Source organism: Ambystoma mexicanum, chromosome 3q (genome assembly GCF_040938575.1).
Source record: "Ambystoma mexicanum isolate Mex_15411 chromosome 3q, UKY_AmexF1_1, whole genome shotgun sequence".
In the NCBI taxonomy this organism is placed as follows: domain Eukaryota; kingdom Metazoa; phylum Chordata; class Amphibia; order Caudata; family Ambystomatidae; genus Ambystoma; species Ambystoma mexicanum.
In genome coordinates, this window is record NC_090926.1 from 1,215,036,279 (window position 1) to 1,215,058,272 (window position 21,994).

The following is a 21,994-nucleotide window of genomic DNA, read 5'->3' on the forward strand; positions in this document are numbered from 1 at the left end:
CTTGGTTTTCCCTACGGTAGTGAGTTTCTGTGTATCGGAAGCTAAATGAAAGTGAACAGCCTAGAAGAGTGACAGAGGGGCTAAAACAACTTTACCAAAGCCAATAGACAATTATGAAAAGGATTAAAAAAAGGAACAAGTACTGCCAAAGAAAAGAGGGAAAGCAAATAATGTTGATAGAAGCTGTTGTACACATGAACTGTCAAAGGTAGAGTGTACAGAATTGTTGACTAAACCTGAATGAGGAAACACTGGCAGGAGCCAAGAGAATGTTAAAGTGCACCATGTGAATGACAAACACAAAAGCGCAATAGAAAAGTGGGCATGAGTAAAACCATTGCAAAGGGAATCTTCTGAATGGATGCAGTGCAGCAAGGCCAAAGAATGGCAGTAGGTGTGTAACCTGTTATGGCAAAGCCAAGAGGTCGACAAATAAGAGCCAAGTGAGTATCACTTTGTATACACAAGTACAGAAGAACCTGTGTGGGCTGTAGAGCCTAGGAATCCTGGCACTGTAGGCGAGCTGGTGATTAAATCCCAAAGGAGGGCCAGGTTGACTTAAAGTTGGATTGAACCTTTCAAGACTGTTGAAGTCTTGTGGAAAGGAACCCTAAAATGTGAGGACCTGCTTTTAACTTGAGAAAGGTAATTTGGAGACTTTTGTGGAACTTCCATGAACTTTGGTAAGGGTAGCTGAGAAGGAAGCTAGGAGCTGAAATATCAGAACTTTGTGTTCATCACAATTTCTTTGATTGTTGACGTCACTACTATTTGGCTTTGGTTGTGAGGGCAAGCATAAGATTTGGACACACTTAAGTTTAACTCGGACTCTGACATTCCTTTTGTTTTGTTCAGGTAGGGAAATCCGACTTTAGTATAGGGCAAGATGGGCCTTCTACCATCCTGATATTTTAAAATTGTTAATTTATAACGTGCTTAATACCAAGAGTGGTTTCAATTGTGGGATCAGGATTTGAACCTGTGTTGCGCTGCGTTGTCTTGCTTCCAAGACAAACTCGTTGCCCCTGAGCTATCCTTCCTCCCCTGACATTTTCCCCTGAGCTTTCCTACCATCTCGACATTTGATATAATGAACAGTTTTGTTTTGAAATTTGAATTTGTCTTTTGCTTCATGTTGCCTTAACAAGTTTGTGGATACACTCTACATATAGCCTGTTGGGCAAGATTGTATGCAGTATCCTTTGGGTGCACTACAATAACCTTGACCTCCTGGCAATAGGGACCCAACCTTTGGTATAAGTTTGAACTACACAGGTTGGTAATGTGGCTGAGCAGCCATGCTTCTCAAGACGGGTCAATGTGAGAAGTAATGTTGTGACAGTTTCACAGTACAGTTATTCAAATAAACCTATACAAGGTTTCTTGATAAAACAATTATTAATTTATTTCAGTCAGTTGTATAAGCCGCCTTCAAAAGGGAGCAATATATGTAATGCGTCCTACACACTCGTGACTAAAATAGCTAGGACACTGTGGACATTGATTTATTATTGGTACATTTAGAGCAATACTGAGTTTTGTGTAACAGATAAGAGGAATACAACAAACGGGTAAGTACTTTTAAAAACCTTCAAATGTGCTTCATCTTTTCCTCAGGAAAAGGTTAGAGTCGAAGGTGAGAAGAGTCTCTCAGGGAGCCAGGCCAGCCAATGTTAATTGCACAATGTCTAGGGGAGCTGAAGAACTTCTTTGCAGGTAGGTAAAAAGTCTTGCACAATGTTTTTAGAATTGTTTGTAGAAAATAGAGCACTTGAAGGGCCACAAGCTGGGAGGCTTGTGACGGGCAAAGCTATAGCAACTCTGAAAGGTAACCAAGACCTGTCTCAACTGAGAGCAAGCAAGGCTTTCAGCAATAGTTAAGTTCTTAGACTTTACAGTACCTGTGGTTAGAAAAATGGTTCCAACTGGCTTCTGTTCCTGTACAGCGCTGCAGATCCTGTTCCTGACCCTCAGACGTGGGGACAAGAGGGAGGACATCTGGGTACTTCTGCTCTGCAATGGGAAGGTCAGCAGCATCAATGATAAACCTCAAGTTGGCGGTCCTGCTGTGGTTCAGCTCTTCGCATCTGGCAACTAATAGCAACACTGCGGTCCTAAGATACCACTCTGGACTTTCCTTGCTTCTGGGGTCCAGCACTCTGTTGAGGTGGCTCAGGCCTGGTCAGTTATGTTACAGGGAAGTCCGGAGGATCTTCCTGGCACTCGGGTCTGACTTAAAAGCAACACACACAATCTGGTGTTCCTCTCCCTGGTACTTCGGTAACAGCAGCGGAAGTACAGCCAGCTCCGAGAGGATGTTCAGACAGGCTTACTTTGGTGTTGATTGGTCCCACCAACTCAAGGGAAGAAGTCGTCCTTGCAGGGCTTCTCTAGTCGAGGCGAATTCAGAGCTTCAGCACATCAGGGCTTCACCAGGCAAACCAACGGTCCAGGAGTTGCAGCAGGCCTGACTTTCAAGTTGTTCTTCGGATTCCTTTGTCCAGTGGTCGACGCTGCCTTCCAAGCCAAAAAGCCTTGCCTTTTTATGCAGGTTTCTCCCATTCATTGCAGCCAGCCGGCCAATCACCTTTTGGGTGCATTCCTGTAACCAAGGGTATTAAGCCCAGGGAGTTCCTGGCACCTCCTCACCTCCTCACTTCCTGCCCCTGCCAGTCATTCTGGATCCAGAGGCGGGCTTCACTTGTGAATCCCAACAAAGACAAAACGAACAAAGGGACCAAACCTGATTTGGCACACAGAGCAAATCTCAATAAGGACCTTTCCAGCAAGAAATGTTAGGGAGAATTCTCCAAAATGTGCTGATTCCATCCACCTTAGAGATCCCCAGCAACTTTGCTGGATTTTGAGGTTTTGAGGACTTGATTTTTTTTTTAACCTGGCGAGAGTGTGACCCTTTTTCCCACTAATGTATTTTTTTTATTTTTACCCCCGTTTCTTTTTGGTTATGGTGTAACGAGCTCGATAGGCATCATCTTTTACAATTGTCACACAGCACCTTCAGTGCAGTGGCACAGGGAAGTATTTTAATTTCCCAAGGTTTAAATACCGTCTCTGGGATAAACTGTTTCCCAGAGTAGTAGAGTGAAACTGACTCTACTTAGTGTGTGCTGGGTCTAGCAAGTACAATGCTATCTTACAATAGAGTGCTCTAGGGGTTACTTAGTATCCCCTGTGTCTAAATAGTCATGTAACATTTTTGTTACCCTTTCCTCAATTGACTGGCTGGTGGCGGTGGTTTCTTTTTGAACTACCAAGGTTAGCATTTACCGTGACAGTTCGCGGACCCGGTATTAACCGCGGGAGTCGTCTTTTTCAAAATGGCATCCAGCGATCCTTTTGAAAAATGGTGCCAGGTTTTCTTTTTTCGCCTTGTGGCTCCAGTGTCTGGGGTAGGCAGGAAGTGAAGGAGGTGCCCGATACGCCCGGTGCTTAGTCTCCTAGGAGAACCAAATGCACTCTGTGGTGATTGGCTGGCTGGCTGTCCGGCAAGGACAGCCACCCTGCTAGGTGAGTGGTAGCTAGGCTGGAATGAAGAGGGTGGGGGGGGGAGAAATGGTTAAAAGGCGAGTCTCTTGGCTTGGAAGGCAGAGTCGACCACTGGAACGAAAGAACCGAAGACGAGCTGGAGGAGAACGGCTGCTGCAACTCCTGGACCGTTGGTTTGCCCGGTGAAGCGGTGCTGCAGGCCCGAATCGCTAAGTTCATCACGACAGATAAGCCCCTTGAAGGTCGGCCTCTCCCTTTGAGTTGGTGTGACCAATCTGCTCGTAAGCCACCTGGATACCATTCTCGGAGCTGGTTGTATTTTCCTCAGTTCTGCAGGAAACCGAATAGCCAGGGAGGACACCAGTTTGTGCTTGACGACAGCTACCGGAATCGAAGATTTTCCAGTTTTATGACCAGTCCCTGTGCCGACTGAGGCTCAGGAACAGTGAGATCTGGCAGAATATCAGTCTTCAGTTGTATCTTTTTCTTCAACCTAAGTTACTGTGAAAACCGACCGACCGAGAGAATTTACCTCCCTGCGAAAGTGCGTGAAACTTTGGCAACGCGCAGGCCTAGTCAGATTGTGACCCAACATATAAGGCTTTCTTCTAAGAACTCCTTCTGAGAACAGTGGCAAAGACTTTTCCGTTTAACTACCAGAACCGTTTTTACTGATACAAGACTCTAGCCCATTGACTTTGGCCTATCTATTGCATTGGATCAACTCCGCTGAACTCTAACTATTTTCAGTTTAAGAATAACTCTACTACTCGTTTTTATTATTTTAATGCCTTTTTGCTCCTACTTCAAATGCTCTGAATGCCATGTTGCTTCTCCTTCCAAGTAGTTTATATGCCTCAGACCCAGGTAGTGTGAAGTACTGTATAATATCTTTGTGATATTGATTGCCTCTAAATGTTTTCTAACTGTGTAATAAATTAATAAGTGTTTTACCAAGAAACCTTGAGTATAAGAGTCTATTTGAATACTTGTGATTGTAGACCTCTTTAACATCATTATAGCTCACATTCCCTCTTGAGATAAGCCTGGCTGCTCTGCTTGCTACCAAAAACTGTGGTACAGACTTATACCAAAGGTTGGTTTTGCTTAGACCTGTGGTCCCAGAGGGTACTGCATGCAAACTTTGCCTAACAAGCCACATATGTTCAGCCTGTATTTTCCTTAACTTAAGCTGAGCTATTTCAGGGGTGAACCATTTGTGATGGTTAGGAAAGTCCCTAACACTTCAAGACTTATTAGGGGCAGAACTAAAGTGTCTATTATAACTCCGTCAATAAGGTGGGATGATCCAACTCAGTGGTCTGTCTCATAAGGGCATTCATACATCCTGCAAGATCTGATTTAATGGGCTGTTAGTTTCTCCCCTAAACCTTACGTGGTGGCTCATGTTTCTGCCTGAAAGGTTTTGAGAGTTTGGTCCGGCATATAAGAAGGGAGTGATCCGACCACACACAAGTGGCAATGGTAACGCTTGTCAGTGTCATATTTCCACTGGCCAGCCAATCCAGTGTGTTGCCCTTCATGTTCGTTGGGTCGGAGTTATGTACAATAATATTGCTGTTATTTAATAGTCTTTCCAATTCAAGTGCTTTCTTGTCCCTTGGGTCACCTCTCCATAGATTTAGATCACCCAGGAGAATTATGGTGCTGTTCGCTTTCTGCATGGGTGATAATAAATGTATGAGACTCTCGCTGGATCTAGAGGACACTCTCATTCACAAGAAGCATCTGAAGTTCCTGTTCTTCGTTGTACAGGGAAAGCACTACCAATTGAAGGTCCTTCCCTTCGGACTGAAGTCGGCGCCCAGGGTGTTTACAAAGCGCTTTGCACCTGTGGCGGCCCATCAGCGTCTACAAGGGATAAATGTTTCTCCAGCATGGGGTCTGGCATGGATTCACATGCTCATGAATATTCCCCGTCCGGCCTGGAATCCTCGGTAAAGAAAAAATCAATTTCAGTTTTGTTTCTGAACGGTTTCTTAGTAGTAACCAATCACTGCTCTCTGGGTCATACTGCCCCAGCCAATGACTGCCCTCTCGCTAATCCCCTCCCATGGCAGCCATCTTCAGATTCTTACCGCACGTTTTGCGATATTTGTATTTTATTTAAACTCTTCGAAGAGAGAACTCATTTTTTCTGTCTATCGAACCTCAAGCTCCACTGTTTCTACTTCCTATCAACAGGGACCCATTTCGGAATTTTCTACGCCCCTCAAGGGCGAAGTTTTCGTCGAGTTACGCTTCCTGGAGGATTCCAGAAGACCTTGTGTCTTACCCCGTGGACATGGCCTAGGACAAAGTAAGCTCGACGCCTGGATCCAAGCTGTTCAGGAACTGCCCTGGATGCGGATTGTAGAATGCCTTCAAGGAGGACGAGCATTCTAGATGCCTTGACTGCCTTCACAAAGACGAAATGCTCGTGGAGAAGGACTGTGCATTTTGCAAGAACATGTCGGAACGGACCATGAGGGATCGGCATATCCGCCTCACCAACTGGCTGGAAGGGAAGAGCCCAGTGGTAGGTGAGAAGAGGTCCTAGCGGTCTTCTAAGTCCTTTAAGGGCGCTCCAGCGACGGGGGCCCAACAAAAGGCTAAGCACTGTGTCCGGGAGCGCCGAACGGTAGGGCTCCTCGGCTGCCAGGCAGAGCGCACTTTCACCGACGCCATCAAGCACGAGCCAATGCTCTGGCTTGGGGGAAGAAGAAATCAGAGAACCCGGGTAAGCTTCTGGAGAAGCCCCGGTCGATCCTGATGGAAACAGCGGAGGGGGAGCGAAGCGGTGCCCCTCCAAGGTGAAGGCCTTGTGCGCGCCTAAAGTCGTGAAGGCCTTGATTCAACCGGCTAAGGTCTCTATAGGAGTCGTGGAGGCCCTGGCGAAGCCTGTGGAGGCTACCCCAGTGGAGGTGACCTCGGGGCCCAGAGTTTCCCTGCTACCGTGGATGGAATCCTCTTTTCAGCCCATCGACAAGACCCCCGTGAGAACCCCGGTGGAAAAAGAGGGTGGGGAGGGGTGGCGGTGGCGGCCATCACGGACACGGATACAGCCTCTGAAGACAAGCTGGCTGGAGTCGTAAAGATCCTCAAGAAGTTCGAGGAGGTCCAGGACCACGGGAGGGATCCCAACGAGGCGGACAAAGGCGGGCCCCCATCTTGATGGCGATCCAGGCCTTATGTACGGAGATAAGGACGAGGTTGCCCTTACCCCCTACGGACGATCCAACGGAACCTGGCCCGTTGGGGAGCCCTCCAAGCAAGCGGAGGAGAGTTCACCCCACCCTTCCAGCGTTCGCGGCCCTCGCAGCCTTCATCTCCTTCCCCTGATCTTAGGGATGACACAGGAACGGAGACGGCCACGATGATGACAGATGACGGTGGTGACGACGGGATGGGCCTTCCATCACCACCACCTCTGGCTTCCCCGCCCGACGAAATTGGCTTCTTCCACGCCATGATTACCGGGGCATCTGAGCTCTTTGAGTTCTGCCCCGAAGAACAGAAGGAAGATTTCCTCTATCAACGACGTGAGGCCAAAAGGAAGACTGTCCTCTCGGTCCCGTTAGTTGAGAGCATCTGGGACGAGGGGCTGTTGCTCCTGAAGAAGTACTGGGTCCCGGATACTGCCCCTCTGTGCCTTAGGGCGTAGCCAGCCCCGGATTCGGTCGTCTCGGCGGCAGCCAAGAAGAAGGCGACAGGAGCTACAGCTTAGAATTCAACCTCCCATCTCCCCCCACCGCCCAGGACGGCAGGGGAAGTAACTGGACGTCATGGGGCGACGGGTCATCTCGGCGGCGATTAAAGCAGCAACGCCTTGGCGATTGTGGCCCGCCACGACAGGGAGCTTTGGTTTAAGATCGCTCCTCTGCTGGACTTCCTCCCGGACGACAAGAGGGCGGAGGCCCTGGAGATCCTGCAGGAAGGCGAGGTGGTGTGGCCACGGACATGGCCGACACTGGTTTCTGCCAGTTGGGCAACGGTGTTTGTCTTCAGCATGGTTGGCTCAAGGCGACCGATTTTCCGCCAGGATGTGCAAACCAGTGTTTTGGACATGCCCCTCGACAGGAACAACCTATTTGGCAAGACAGTGGACGAGTCGCTGCAGGCCATCAAGGCCGACACGGAGACGGCCCGGGCCTTGGGTGGGGGGGGGGGGGGTGTGCAGCAACGATGGCCGCCCATTCGGTACTCCGGAGGCAAGCAAGGTGCCTCCAAAGGATTCGGTGGCGGAACCTCGACGTACCGCCAGGCGGCCCGCCCCTCGTCGCAGGAGGCCTACAGAGGACGCGGCAAGTGGGGATGATCTCGTTGTCGCCAAGCAGGACTGAACCGGCAGTAGCGTCAAGCCCCCACCTGAGCACCCCGGTGGGAGGCCGGCTGTCAACGTTCGTCAGCGTGTGGGAGTCAATCTCCACCGACCGATGGGTGCTGGATGCCCTGGCCCACGGGCATGCTCTCTAGTTTCTAAAGAAGTGCCCCCGCATTCCACCCATGGCCAGGATGGAAAACCACGTCCCTCAACTGCTGCTGCCCCGTAAGAAAGACCGGCGGTTGGCGACCCATCCTGGACACTTGTCGTTTAAACAAGTACATCGAGGCCCAGAAGTTCCGGATGGTCACCCTCCAGCACGTGCTGGGGCAGCTGGAGGAAGGCTATGTCCCATCGTCGCTGGACTTGGAGGATGCCTACTTTCACATCCCCATTCTAAAAGGATATTGAAAGTTTCTCAGATTCGTAGTCCAAGGACAGCACTACCAGTTCAAGGCCCTTCCTTTCGGATTGAAGTCTGTGCCCAGGGTATTCGAGTGCCTAGCACCAGTGGCGGCGCGGCTGCACCTGCAGGGGATCCACGTCTACCCCTACCTGGACGACTGGCTCATCCGAGCAAGGACACGAGAACTTGCCGTCGGGCACACAGTGAAGACCATCCAATGGTCACGGATCTGGGTTTCTCCATAAGTCCCACCTGGTTCCGTCGCAGGTTGCACTGTTTCTGAGAGCCAAGTTCGACACAGTAGTGCGACTGGCCTCCCCGTCGGAAAGGACGAAGGCCACCATGGGCAAGGTGCAGCGGCTGATGGCCATGGATGTGTCCAGGGTGAGGTCCATCCAGTCCCTTCTCTGCATGATGTCCTCGTGCATCTACCTAGTGCGCATGTGCAGACTGCGGATGCGGCCACTGCAAGAGTTCCTTGACGCCCGGTGGATGCAAGCGGCAGGCAGCTTCAAAGACAGGATCCCGCTCAACGAGACCTTCTGCAAAGCGATCCGGTGCTGGGGCGCCCACGTGCATCTGGCAGCGGGTGCGGACTTCCAGACCCCGGCGCATCAGGAGTCGGTGACGACTGATGCCTCCTTGGAGGGGTGGGGAGCGCACACCGGAGAGCTCAATGCAAAAGGCCTTTGGCTCCTGGAGGAGAGGTCACTACATATCGATGTCCTGGAGCTCCTAGCCATGTTCTGGGCCCTCAATGTCGTTCTTCTGTCCCTCAAGGGCAAGGTGGTGAGGATCTTCATCGACAAACACCATCACAATGTTCTACATCTGGAAGCAGGGAGGCACCAGATGCCCCCCGCCAGCCCTATCCAAGGAGGCCCAGGATCTGTGGCACTGGGCTGTCGTCCAGGGGATGTTACCCTTCCACCTGCAGGAATAAAGAACACCATCGCCGACTCACTCAACAGGGAGCTGCACTCGTGCCACGAGTGGGAGCTGCAGCAGTATCAAGTGGATCGGCTATTCCAACGATGGGGCAGCCCCCAGATTGACCTATTCGCAACGGCGGTGAACACCAAGTGCTGGATGTTTGCCAGCAGGTTTCCCCAGCCCGGGAGCATGGGTGATGCCTTCTCATTCCCCTGGGACGGCCTGTTCCTGTATGCATTGCCGTTGCCGCTGCGACTCATCAACCAACTCAAGAGGTCCCAGTGCATGATGATCCTCGTTGCACTGGCATGGCCGAGACAGATCTGGTCCCCGGACCTTCTGGACTTGTCAGCGCCCCCACCTCTCCCAAGTCAAGCTGCCGACGGGCGCAGATCTCCTCGCCGAGAAGCAGGCACCAGAGAAGGAGGCATCCTCCATCGCGACCCAGGGTCGCTGAACTTGCAGGCCTGGCTCCTGCAGCACTAGAGTTTGGATATCCCGGCGACTGCAAGGATGTGCTTGCAAAGGCCAGGGCGTCCTCAACTCAAGTGCTATGGACACAAATGGAAGAGGTTCTCTGTCTGGTGCCATGCACAGAATATTAACCCTCTGCGGATTACGGCCCCTCAAGTGCTGCCGTACTTATTGTCGCAGGGATGGGCCATGCCTCCATCAAAATCCATGTGGCGGCTGTCTCCCGCTACACCAGAACTCCGGGATGCTCATCCCTGTGGTCCCATCCTCTGGTGAAGGAGTTTATGAAAGGATTGTTCTGATCGTTCCCGCCGGTGAAGGCTCCGGCCCCGGCGTGGGAGCTCAACGTGGTGCTGACCAGGCTCGTGGGGCTGCCATTCGAGCCTCTGCATTCGGCACCGTTGAAGTTCCTGTCGTGGAAGACAGCGTTTCTTGTGGCCATCACCTCCGCACGACAAGTGGGATAGATCAAGGACCTCTCCTGTAAACCGCCATACCTGACTTTCCATGAGACGAGGGTGGTGCTGAGGACGCACCCCTCCTTCATCCCCAAGGTGCCTTCAGACTTCCATCTCAACGAGCCCTTGGCGTTGCCTGTTTTCTTCCCGTCGCCGGCCGAGAGGACTTTGCACTCGCTGTATGTAGCTAGAGCGCTGAAGGTCTATGTGGACCGCACGAAGAGCTCTCGGAAGAGATCACAGCTGTTTGTGAACTTTGGACCTGTGAACCAAGGGAAGGCCCTCTCGAAGGCTTCCATTTCCAGATGGCTCTCCGGCTGCATCATGCACTGTCACCGGTTGGCAAACCGACCGTTGCCCGGCCGTCCAAGAGCCCATTCGACCTAAGCGATGGCTGCTACCACGGCGTCCCTATCGGGTGTGCCCCTGCTGGACATCTTCAGGGCTGCTACGTGGAGGTCGATGCCCACCTTCACGTGATTCTACTGCTTCGACCAGGATTGCAGGGAGGAGTCCAGAGTCTGCCAGGCAGTGCTGTGCAACCTGTTCGTCTGAAGGTGGGACTGGTGAGGAGGTAAGAGATGCTTAATGTTGAGCCTTGCCACCTCCCGTGGTTGTGCATGTGTACTTCTATGTATTCTTGTAGTCATGAGCATGTGAATGCATGCCAGACCCCATGCTGGAGAAATGGACAGTTACTTACCTGTAACTGTTCTCCAGCATGTGTCTGGCATGGATTCACATGCAAACCCTCTCTTCTACCCCTCTGCGGCTCTTCACTTGGTCCTACTGCCACTTTACGTGCTACCAAATCTGAGGATGGCTGCCAGGGGAGTGGCTTAGGGAAAGGGCAGACATTGGCTGGGTTTTTTTAGTACTAAGAAAGACAGTTCAGAAACGACACTGAAACTGATTTATTTTCTTTACCGAGGATTTCCAGCCTGACGATGGGGAATATTCATGAGCATGTGAATACATGCCAGACCCATGCTGGAGAACAGTTAGAGGTAAGTAACTCGTTCCATACCCGTACCTCAACGACTGGCTCATCCGAGCCAAGGTCGCCATTTAACACACGGAAAACACTGTCCGGCTGCTGAGTGGTGTGGGATTCTCAGTGAACTATCCAAAGTCCTACTTGATTCCATTGCAGAATGCCCTGTTGCTGGGGTCCATGCTCAACAGTGTCTCCTGCCTGGCAGCCCCCTCGGAGGAGAGAATAGCGGCCATTCGTGTGAAAGTGCAATGGCTGTTGGCACTGAAGACTTCCACAGTACGACCATCAAGTCGCTACTCGGGATGTTGTGTATTTACGTTATCAGGCTTTGCAGGTTGCAGCTGCGACCCCCTTCAGGAATTCCTGGACGCTCAGTGGATCCAGGTGTCTGGAATCTTTGCAGACTAGATTGTCCTCGACAAGGAGTTGTGTTGAGCGATAATGTGGTCGGGCGTGGGCTCCATCACCGGGAGTATGGATTTCCAGAGCCCTCCATACCAGGAGACTGTCACCACAGACGCTTCCCTGGAGTGCTTGGGAGCCCACACCGGATGTCTCCATGCCAGGCCTTGGGCTACCGGAGGAGAGGGAGCAACAAACCAAAAGAGACGTGGGGAATTTGAATGGCAACGGGATTTGTCCCCAAAAAGATGCTATGGACTTTCAATGACTAAAGACCCCCTTTGCCTCTGTCTCTTCTTACCCTGGACACCACACCTACAGTTCATACAACAAATGAACTGTAAAACATTACAATATCTTCATTCTAATACATTACATTTTATTCAAAAACATGCACAATTACGATTAACACATTAAATCTTAACAATATACACAACTTAAGCAAAGTGACAAATGCAGTGCAAATCGCTACATGCATGATTACATAACATTAGCACAAACAGATGTAAGTCCTATTGCCTAACTACAGCCAGTAAAGTAGGTTACTCATAAACATTGTTGGATAGCGGGCAGTGTACCAATTATGATGGTTACTCTACCCTCTTGTATGTAGTCTCATGTGGGTGAATCCTTTAACACAACCAAGGGTTCTAAACTAACTTAATATCTTAGTAGAAAACACCTGTTAACTAATACAGAATTACTTTAAGCCATACATGTTTCGTTCTTCAATTATTCTCACACAATTCACAAGAACTTCTTCAGGTGACCGATTATGAATACTAGTACACACTATTTTGAGGTTTGCAGAAGTTAAAACCACTATTCACGGATTCAGTATTCCTTTTCCATGGCGGCGGTGGCCATTTTCTTTTTTATTTTTCTCCCAGAACTCTGCGTTTTGGGACAAAAAAAGCTTTTAGTGCCCCGGTCACGCAATTTTTGCGGGCCGGGGTACTCGGGCCTTACCGAAGGCCCCGGGGCGTTACCAGAGTCGGTAATACCCCCAACGCGAGGGTTCTATTGCTTAATACCATACTCGTTCGGATCGTGCACGGACAAATCTGCGCTCTCAAATTCATTTAAACAAAGTTGCTGCTGTCCATTTCAAAATTAGTCACAATCTCACGTTGCCGCACATCTCGTTGCTCGGCTGCTATCACCTTACATCTGTTATGCATCAACATTAAAATTAGCATAGTCGAAGGTGCCAATAGTATTCACCTGTTGTCAAATAGCCGCTGCACAGTTTGATGTGTCTATCAGTTAACCACAAGGATAGTCATGCTACATGGCACAAACTGTCAGGGTCCGGCTTGACTGAATTCCACAGGAGCTGATGCTGGCCCCACAGACCCTCACCAGGAGTTCACCTCTCAACCCTCAAATATAAGCTGAGCTGAAAACCCCAAGAAAGGGAAAGGGGAATTTGGAGAAAATAACAACGGAGACACAGCTGCCCTTCAACCGTCTGGTAGGCTCTGGTATCTGTGATAAACAAATACACCAGGTTACTAATATAATAAGAAAACTTCTTTTCTAACTTATGCTAAATAAACTCTAAACTCTTTACCTCTTAAACCTCAGTAAAAGACTTAGAGGTTAGTAATCTTTGTGGAATATCTTGTAAATATATCTTGTATTGTGCAAATAGTTCAAGCCAACCTAGTCTCTTTAGAATCCTAAAGTGATGGCCTTTGCAACATCTTTTCAGAATTAGATATTCTTCTTACTTCAAAGTTCTTCTGATCTTATGTAGTTTTCAATGCTTACATAAATTGCAGTCTTTCTCTGAAAACATTGAGTTCTATTTGCATAGATTACTTTAAATTATATTCTTTAACTTCCTGGAATACTGCTTTCTTTCTGCGTGTGAATTGTTTTCCTTATTTACACATTTACACAAAGAACGTATAGTTTCTTCCTTTACTAGCGTGTGCGATAAACACGTGAAATCAGAAGACGTGAAGAATTGTCCTCGCGTGTAAAATGCACAGCGATTATTTTACAAACCCGCGCGCGTGAAAAAATACATAAACGCGATAAAAAATAACATGCGCTGATAAAAATGGACTCGCGCTCTATCGCAACCCAACACGCGCTTTCTCTTGAGACGTATTTCGCGTAAAAAATATACACGCGTTAAAGTTAACTTGCGCAATTCTTTTAGGCACGCGCTCTATCGCAAAACCACACGCGCTTTCTCAGGAAACGACTTTCACGTGAAAGAAAATGTACACGCGCTAAAATTCACACGCGCAATTCTTTTTGGCACGCGCTCTATCGCAAACCACACGCGCTTTCTCAGGAAATGACTTTCACGTGAAAAATGTACACGCGCTAAAATTCACACGCGCAATTCTTTTTGGCACGCGCTCTATCGCAAACCACACGCGCTTTCTCAGGAAACGTCTTTCACGTAAAAAATGTACACGCACTTTAGAAAGAACACGCAAACGACAACTTGCGAGCTCGCGCACACATTAAACAGTCTTGAAGAACATTACACGCAGTTAATCAACTTTAAAATCCTATGCACAATCTTCAAGCTTGTTTTCCTTATAATAACTTTAACTGTAATGTCTCTTTTCTCAAATGAACTTGAAACCTTTATACTCTTTAAGTTTTCTTATAAAAGAAAATGAAAGTTCACTGTGACAATTTCAAAATCTTTAAAAGAACGATCCCACCTGATGACTTCTTGTTCAAATTGGATCAGCAAACGATATTCTTACTTCTTTGGTAGATTTTCTGAGCTCTGGAAAGGCCTTACTTAAGGAGCTTAACTAATACACAACCAGCCACTGAATTTCTCTGGATGAAAGGCAGTTTAGAATCTTGCTCATCTCCCAAGAATCAAACCCATTGTCCTCTCCACCAATCAGGCAACCAAACATATCATTGTTTCTTTAACCAATCAGATTAAGTTTCTTTCACTCCATCTTGACTTGGGCAAGCACAATGTTAATTCTATGAACAAACTCTTCCTGTTACTAAACCAGCCAGTTCTGAAAGCACAACTAACCCAGCCAGCTCTAAAGGCACAATGTTAATCTAGTTACTCTTCCTGTTATGAAACTAGTCAGTCCTGACACAAACGCTCCCATTCTGCTCAATTAGGGAAATGCCAAACGCCATGGTCTAACTATTGAAATTTTACAAACAATACAACAATCTTCATGTGTATCGTGCTTGTTTCCAGCAACTGGCAGGCGTCACCACCGAGCCAACATCAACAACCTACCCCCTCAAATCTACGTCCATGGGCAGCAGGGGGTAAGTGTAGTGTCCGAACTGGCACCATACATACTATGCGATAGTGATACAGAATGTATATAAATACATTCTGCCAGTCAACTTGTTCATTAAGGCCAGTTAGACTAATTGCACAGGAAAATAAGCCACTGTTCTTTGCTATACAATTTCTTAGACACTGGTTCACCATTGTGCCTAGATGACATTTGCATTAACACCGTCCACTTGAGTGCTTCACTTCTGTGGTCCATTGGAGACCGGAAGGAGAGGGAATGGAGCAGTGTTTTGCTCGCATTCAATCGCCTCTTGTTCCTTTCCTGGAAAATGGCTTTTCTCGTGGCCCTCACCTCTGCCAGGAGGGTGGGTGAGACCCAGGCCCTGCCCTGCAAACTGCCTTATCTGACTTTAGCTGAGACGAGGGTGGTGCTGTGGACGCACCCCTCCTTCATGCCGAAGTTTGTCAGAATGCCACCTCAATAACCCTTTGGTGATTTTTCCGACACCTTCGTCGCCGGCTGAAAGGACTTTGCACTCGCTGGATGTGGCATGTGCTCTGAAGTTCTATGTGACAACGCACAAAGTTTCCGGAAGATGTCTCAACTTTTCGTGAACTTTGGTCCTGTGAACTTTGGGAAAGCTTTGTCCAAGGCTTCAATTTCCAGGATGCTGTCTGGCTGTACCACGCACTGTCACCGGTTGGCAAACTGACTGCTGCCCGGCGGCCAAGAGCCCATTCCACCAGAACAATTGCAACAAATGCGTGCCCCTGCTGGACATCTGCAGGGCTGCTACATGGAGGTCCATGCACACCTTCACAAGATTCTATTGCGTAGAACGGGAATCCAGAGAGGAGTCCAGGGTCAGCAGAGCTACGCAGCCTGTTAGCTTATACTGCTATGTATTCTTTATTTATTAGTATGCAAATCCATGCCAGACCCCATGCTGGAGAAGGAACAAGTTACTTTACTGGAACTTGTTCTCCAGCATGGTTCTGGCATGGATTCACATGTGAACCCTCCCTCCTGCCCCTCTGTGGCTCTTCTTGGTCATACTGCCACTTTACTTGCTACCAAATCTGAAGATGGCTGCCAGAGGAGGGGCTTAGGGAGAAGGCAGTCATTGGCTGGGAGCAGTATGACACAGAGCTCAAGTGATTGGTTTATAGGAGACATATTTTGTAAGTGAGGATTCCTGGCCCGACGATGGGGAATATTCATGAGCATGTGAATCCATGCCAGACCCATGCTGGAGAACAATAGTTACAGGTAAGTAACTTGTTCCTTATCTGTACTTGGATATCTGTCATTGCGATAGCTGCTTTGCATTGCTTACTAATCATGGATTTCATTTTCCTCTTTTTACCAGGTGCTGGACTGTCAGAAATGGCACCAGGCCATGGGAAGTCACCCAGGCTTTCTCCAGTTAACCCATCTCCATTTCTTGGACCCATTGGGATGGATCGGGAGCTTCCTGCTAGGAGTCCCACACCCTCAAGAGTATCTCCTTTGCCTCTTCCCCAGCAGGGGCTGCAGGGCCTCCCCACCTCCATCTTGGGCTCCCTTATAAGTGGGCTACAGAAGCAAAAGCAAATGGACAGCAGGTCATCAACTGGGGTAACGTGTGATTTGTATCTTTACCAAATCATAGCACACATCTTTCTTGACACTGTGTTGATTTCTCTGCATAGAATTGTGGAGACTGATGCTTTAATGCTAGGGTTTTATATTCAGTCTGTTTAGTGCTGTTTGACACCAGCCACAGTCCAATTGATTCGAGGGATGGCTTTGTAAATGTTTTCACACGTAATTATAATTCTCAAACATGGGATAATAATTAAGAACGCTTGCATCCAATGGGATTTCCAACACTGCAAAAATATTTACACCTGTACCATAAAACTGCATTTCTGGAGCGTGTGGATCTGCTTAGATCACATGCCCTGCATAGTCCGACATCTAGTGGTAGTCGCAGAGTATTACAAGATTTGTTTTCGAAACTCAACCCGACAGAACGTGATTAGTAATACTTTCCCTAGTGTGACGTGTACTGTAGCCATGTTCCTTCATGGTTCTTTTCCATCATCGAAGATGCAGAGTTCTCTTCAGGCTGATGCCTTTGATTTAATACAGTTTAGTTGTAGAGTCTCTTCCTTTCCTTTGTTATTTCACACTGTTCAACCACTTGACGGCTACTGACTAACTCGTCTCGTTGACTGAGCGATCGATAACCAGACGCGGCCTTACAAGCCTCTTTGGCCCATTACAGTAGGGAGATAGGGGGATGTTCTCTATACTGACTCATTTTTAGAGAATGTTTATCCCATCCACTTCTATTTTCTACCCGCTGCGCTTTTAAGACCTAATGGACAAAACCACATTTAAATGTCCTCCCTGCCACCTTAAATTCCTGTGGAAGAATAATCACCAAGTCTGCAATCGCTGTCTCCCGAGGGAATCGCGCCAAAAAGCACTGTACATTCGGTCAGCTTTTTCAGCTGAAAACCCTAAAGGATCGGTGGAGGAAACGCTGGGCCGCTCGTCCCATGCAGGCTGACGCCTCCATAGACGTGGCGGAAGACTACAGCGAGTAAAATGATTTATACTTGGGTTGCTTCCTCTGCAGCATACCAGCCCCGAATTGCTAACCATACGATACGGTTAGTTAGTTATGGCTCTCTGGGATGAGCTGGAACAACTAGAAACCGTCAAAGAGCCACTAAACTCAACGTCTTAAAACCGTCTCCGAAGGAAAACAAGTCTCCAACTGAATCATCATAGCTGATGGGATACTTATTAAGCAGCATTCCTGGCTTAGGCAGTCGGGTTTAAGCTAGAGACTCAAGCAACTATCTTAAACATGCCAAAGGTTTGTTTGGGAAGGCCGTGGAGGATGCCTTCCCGAGTGCTAAGGATGAGTATGACACTCTATAGGTGATTGTGGGTCCAGGGCGCACAACGTTCCTCGCGCTACTCTCATGGTGGACAGTCCTCATCCTTGGACCAGTCACAAGGCCAAGGTTCCTCACGCAGTTTTCAAAGATGGACCAAAAGAGGCAGAAACTCACCTAGGAGAGGCTCGGCCCCTCCCAAGCAATGACACGCTGCTTCAGGTCCCCTCCCATGCCACACTAGTAGGAGAACCAATCACTGAATTCACCCATGCATGCAGGGGGCTTAATAATATCGGACAAGTGGGTGTTGTCCACCGTGACAGGCAGGGACTGCAGAGGGGCTTCAGAAACGACCTTACTGCCCGCCAAGACAAAAACTGACAGCAGAAGAAAAAGCCATACTGCTGGAGGAGATAAAGGTGCTGCTTGAGAAGGACGCAATAGAAATCGGCCTAGCAAACTAGGTAAACAAGGGTATTTCTGGAGCTTGTGGATCTGCAGCTTGTGGATCTGCTTAGATCACATGCTCTGCTTAGTCCAACATCTAGTGGACGTCGCAAAGTATTACAAGACTTGTTTTGGAAACTCAAATGGCCGTCGCAGAGTGTAATTAATAATACTATCTGTTAGCACAGAAATGAGAATTCTCCTCAATTTCCTTCAACCTTGGAGACCCCCAGCTCTTTTGCTAGACTCATGTGGTTTTGACCTGATTTTGATTTGGGGTTTTCAGGTAGTCCTGAATTTGAATGTATGCAGCTTTATCTACAATTTTAAGTAAAAATGGCATAGTCGTGATTGGTCTATAGTTGGTGGGGATAGTGGAGGGTACAAAGTTTGTTTTTTAAATAAAGGGAGAAACCAGGATTCTTTGAGGTTGGCCGGTACTATATTAGATTTGAAGTAAGAGTGAGTTTAGAGATAAAGGGATTTAATGTTCCTACCATTATGCTGTTTTTTACCGCAGGCTGAATCCTCAGCTGCAGTATATCACCCAGGGTTGACCATTTTTTTGTCAAAATGGCCCGGTCTTCTTTTTTCCATTTTCTGTTTATTCTTGGTTTTGTCTTTGGCGGGCTTCAGTACTGAAACCCGCCTCTGCCTCCAGTGTGTCTGGAAGGGCAGGATGTGAGGGAGGTTCTCGAAACTCCCCTGTCCTTTGTCTTTAGGAATGCCTGATTCACCCAGTCCTGATTGGCTGGCTGGCCTTTTAGGACAACCACCCTGCTGTTTGAGTGACAGCTAGACTGTGCATGAATGGGAGAAACCTGCTTAAAAGGCAAGGGCTTTGGAACTGAAGACAGTCGATCACTGGGCAGAACACCCTATGAAGAAACAGTGAGCGAATCTTGCTGCATCCTCCTGGACCTTTGAATTGCTCGGTGAAGCTGTGATGAAAATCAGTTTTTTTTAAAAATCTTTTAGTTTATCAACAAAACATAGTTCCATCACACAGGATGTAACAATGTTAAACAATTAAGCTAACACATCAATAACAACATATTACTACCCCATCAAACAACATCTAGAATATCGATACTACACCCTTAAATATATCAAGATAATATCTTTTTATGTAAATAGCAAAAGTAATAGGTCTATAAAACACACCAACAAACCACAAAAAGGATGAAAAAAAGAAAAAGGAGGGGCCCTCTCACCCCTCTCTCCCTTATCACTCTATATACTCATTCAAATAAGGCATTGGATGGTCCCCATAACTAAAGGAATGGTTCCTATTTATCCATAGCCTTTAATGAGATGTTTTCATACTTTAACAAAATCTGCAACTCCACTAACAAGTCTTCCCCGGTAGTCTCTGCCTTCTTTTCCAGACCCTGAGAATCCACTTAATTGCCACCAACATAGTCTGTTCTATCCAGTTATTATGCTTCTTGGTGCTTATACATCTTCCCCTATGTTGAAGCAAGATTGTTTGCCGCTGATCTTTGCATGACAATACCAAAAATCATATCAACTCAACTATTTCTTTCCAGAAATCCTGTACTCTTGAGCAGTTACAGAGTAGATGTAAAAGAGTACCTCTGTCACTTCCACAGCGCTAGCACAATTAATCTGTCCTCAACTTCAATTTGTGCATCTTAACTGGTGTCCAATATACTCTGCCAACTATTTTCTGTCTAATCAATCGCAGATTTAGATCTGTTCCCAAATTCAGACTCACCCGAAGTATATCTTTCCAATCTTTATCCGAAAGGACTATATTTACATCAGCCAACCATGTATTCTTCAGTTCATCCCCAGGTGAACTATGCCCAATTTCCATGGGCATGAAATTCATGTAAGTACGCACATTATACTCCTGTACTATCAACAGTTTAAAAACCTTGTTTATTTCCATGCAAATCATTTGCCATAGTCTTCCTCTGGTTAATTAATGAAATCAACTCTAAATATTTACTCCGTTCACTTCTACATAGATTGTATTTACTTTGCAATTCCTCAGAATTAAATAGCCGGCTACCATCCAGTATATTGCTTAGATTAAATATACCATTTTTGATCCAACTCTGCCAATTCAAGCATCTATTATTGAGTTTTAATACCTTGTTGTGCCAAATAAACACATCTTCACTGAATCCATAATTCTTGCCATTCTCAATCCACGACCACAAAGCCTGCCTAATCTCCTCTATCGGCTGTAATTTTAACTTATTTGACAATTTCCCAATAGTATAAAGACTAGATATGGAGTGCACATTTTTTTCCATGCATAGCCATATTGGTCCCCTAAAATTCTCATCTTGAAAATCATACAAACTCTTTAGCAAAAAAGCCTTATAGTACTTCACTAAATCTGGGTAACCAAACCCAACCTCTTCAACTCTTTGCATTAATATATATCTTGGAATTCGAGGTTGTCTTCCAACACCCCATAAGAAAGACTGAAAGTTTATCAATCTTCAGTAGCTGCTTTTTACTAATCAGTAATGGAACTGACTGGATTATGTATAGTATTTTAGTCAGTAGCACCATTTTAATTGCATACATTTTTGCCCACAAATGTAAGTTATGTTTTTGTTACTGCGCGGTACAAATGTCCTTTAACATTATCACCACCGAAGTGGTCCCCTGGTGCTCTGGCGGTTTTGAAAAAGGAGTGGAGAGGTGTGGATTAGTGGGAATAAGCTGGAAAAGTGCAAGAGAGCAGTGATGTGCTGTTGGCAGCCTCAGCCTGGTGGGTCCGATGGCTGGGCTTGGGGTGTTTTATGGTCTGTAGTCGTTGTGTGCTGTTGTGCAAGTCTGTGTGGTTTGTTTTGTTGCATTGTTGTGAAATTTGTGTGGATTGCTGTAAGGCTTGTGGTTGTGTTTGGTTATAGTTTGAGAGGTGTATGCAGAGGGATGGAATTTTTGGTTGGTTAGTTGGCATTGCTGTCCTTGCAATTGTGGGATTCCATCTAGGTGCGGTACATGCGAACAGTTACATTTCCATCTAGATGCCGCGCAAGCTAATGTTCAGAACTCCATACTAGTGTGGCACATGCTAACAGTCACATTTCTGTCTAGATGCGACGCAAGCTAGGTTCATAATTCTAAGTGTGGTGCATGCTAAGAATCACATATGCTAACAATCACATTTCTGAAATTCCTTCTAAGTGTGGCATATGCTCAGTCATATTTCTGTCTAGATTCGGCACAGACTGAACTTGAGAATTCATCTAATTGTGGCATATGCTAACAGTCACATTTCTGTCTAGATTTGGCGCAGGCTAATCTTTGTGGTTCTCTCGGGGGTATGGTTCTGGTTAACATTATACCGCAGGCAGTGTTTGCTTTCCAGCCATGAATAGGTTTAGGCTGGTGGTCACATATCTCTAATGCATGGTGTAGGTCTGAAGCAGTCTAGGCCATTGAAAGGTAAGTTAGAGTGGCAGGAGCTTTCTGGAGTAGAGTGATTGCTCTGCCCCCCCCCCCCCACCCGCGCCAGCGCCTAGTTTTGTCAGTGTCTGGTGGCTTCACTGGCTTCCCCTGCTGACACCTGCAGACTCATCTTGGAACCGCCAATGTAGGAGCCGCCCTTGGCCTTTGGGCCCTTAGCCGCATGTCTGTACAGGCAGATGGGCTGCCCTGGGAGGACCAGTGATGAAGGCTGGGCGGACCAATGGAAGCAGTGCTGGGCGGGTCGGGAGGCGGGAGGGAAGGTGAACCAGGAAGAGTGCGCGGGGTGGAAGCGGGCTGCTGGGGGAACACCAAAGGCCTCAGGCCTACTTATATATTTTTTTTAAATAATTATGGCGCTCCGAGGAGGGCCTTTCTACACACCGTGCTCCTCAGGTAATGGAGGCCGTGTTGTGGTAAGGCGAGGGCACCAATCGGGGTGGGGTGG

General features: G+C 47.5%; 1 protein-coding gene across 3 annotated transcripts in view; it reads left to right on the plus strand.

Moving 5' to 3' along the window:
* The window catches only part of RAVER1 (ribonucleoprotein, PTB binding 1), a 402,256-nt gene that overhangs the window by 138,271 nt on the left and 241,991 nt on the right, over positions 1-21,994 (plus strand). For all 3 annotated transcript variants that reach the window (XM_069604092.1, XM_069604093.1, XM_069604091.1), the window contains one exon: positions 16,122-16,369. In XM_069604092.1, coding sequence (XP_069460193.1) covers positions 16,122-16,369 — 248 coding nt within the window. The remainder of the gene's footprint in view (positions 1-16,121; positions 16,370-21,994) is intronic.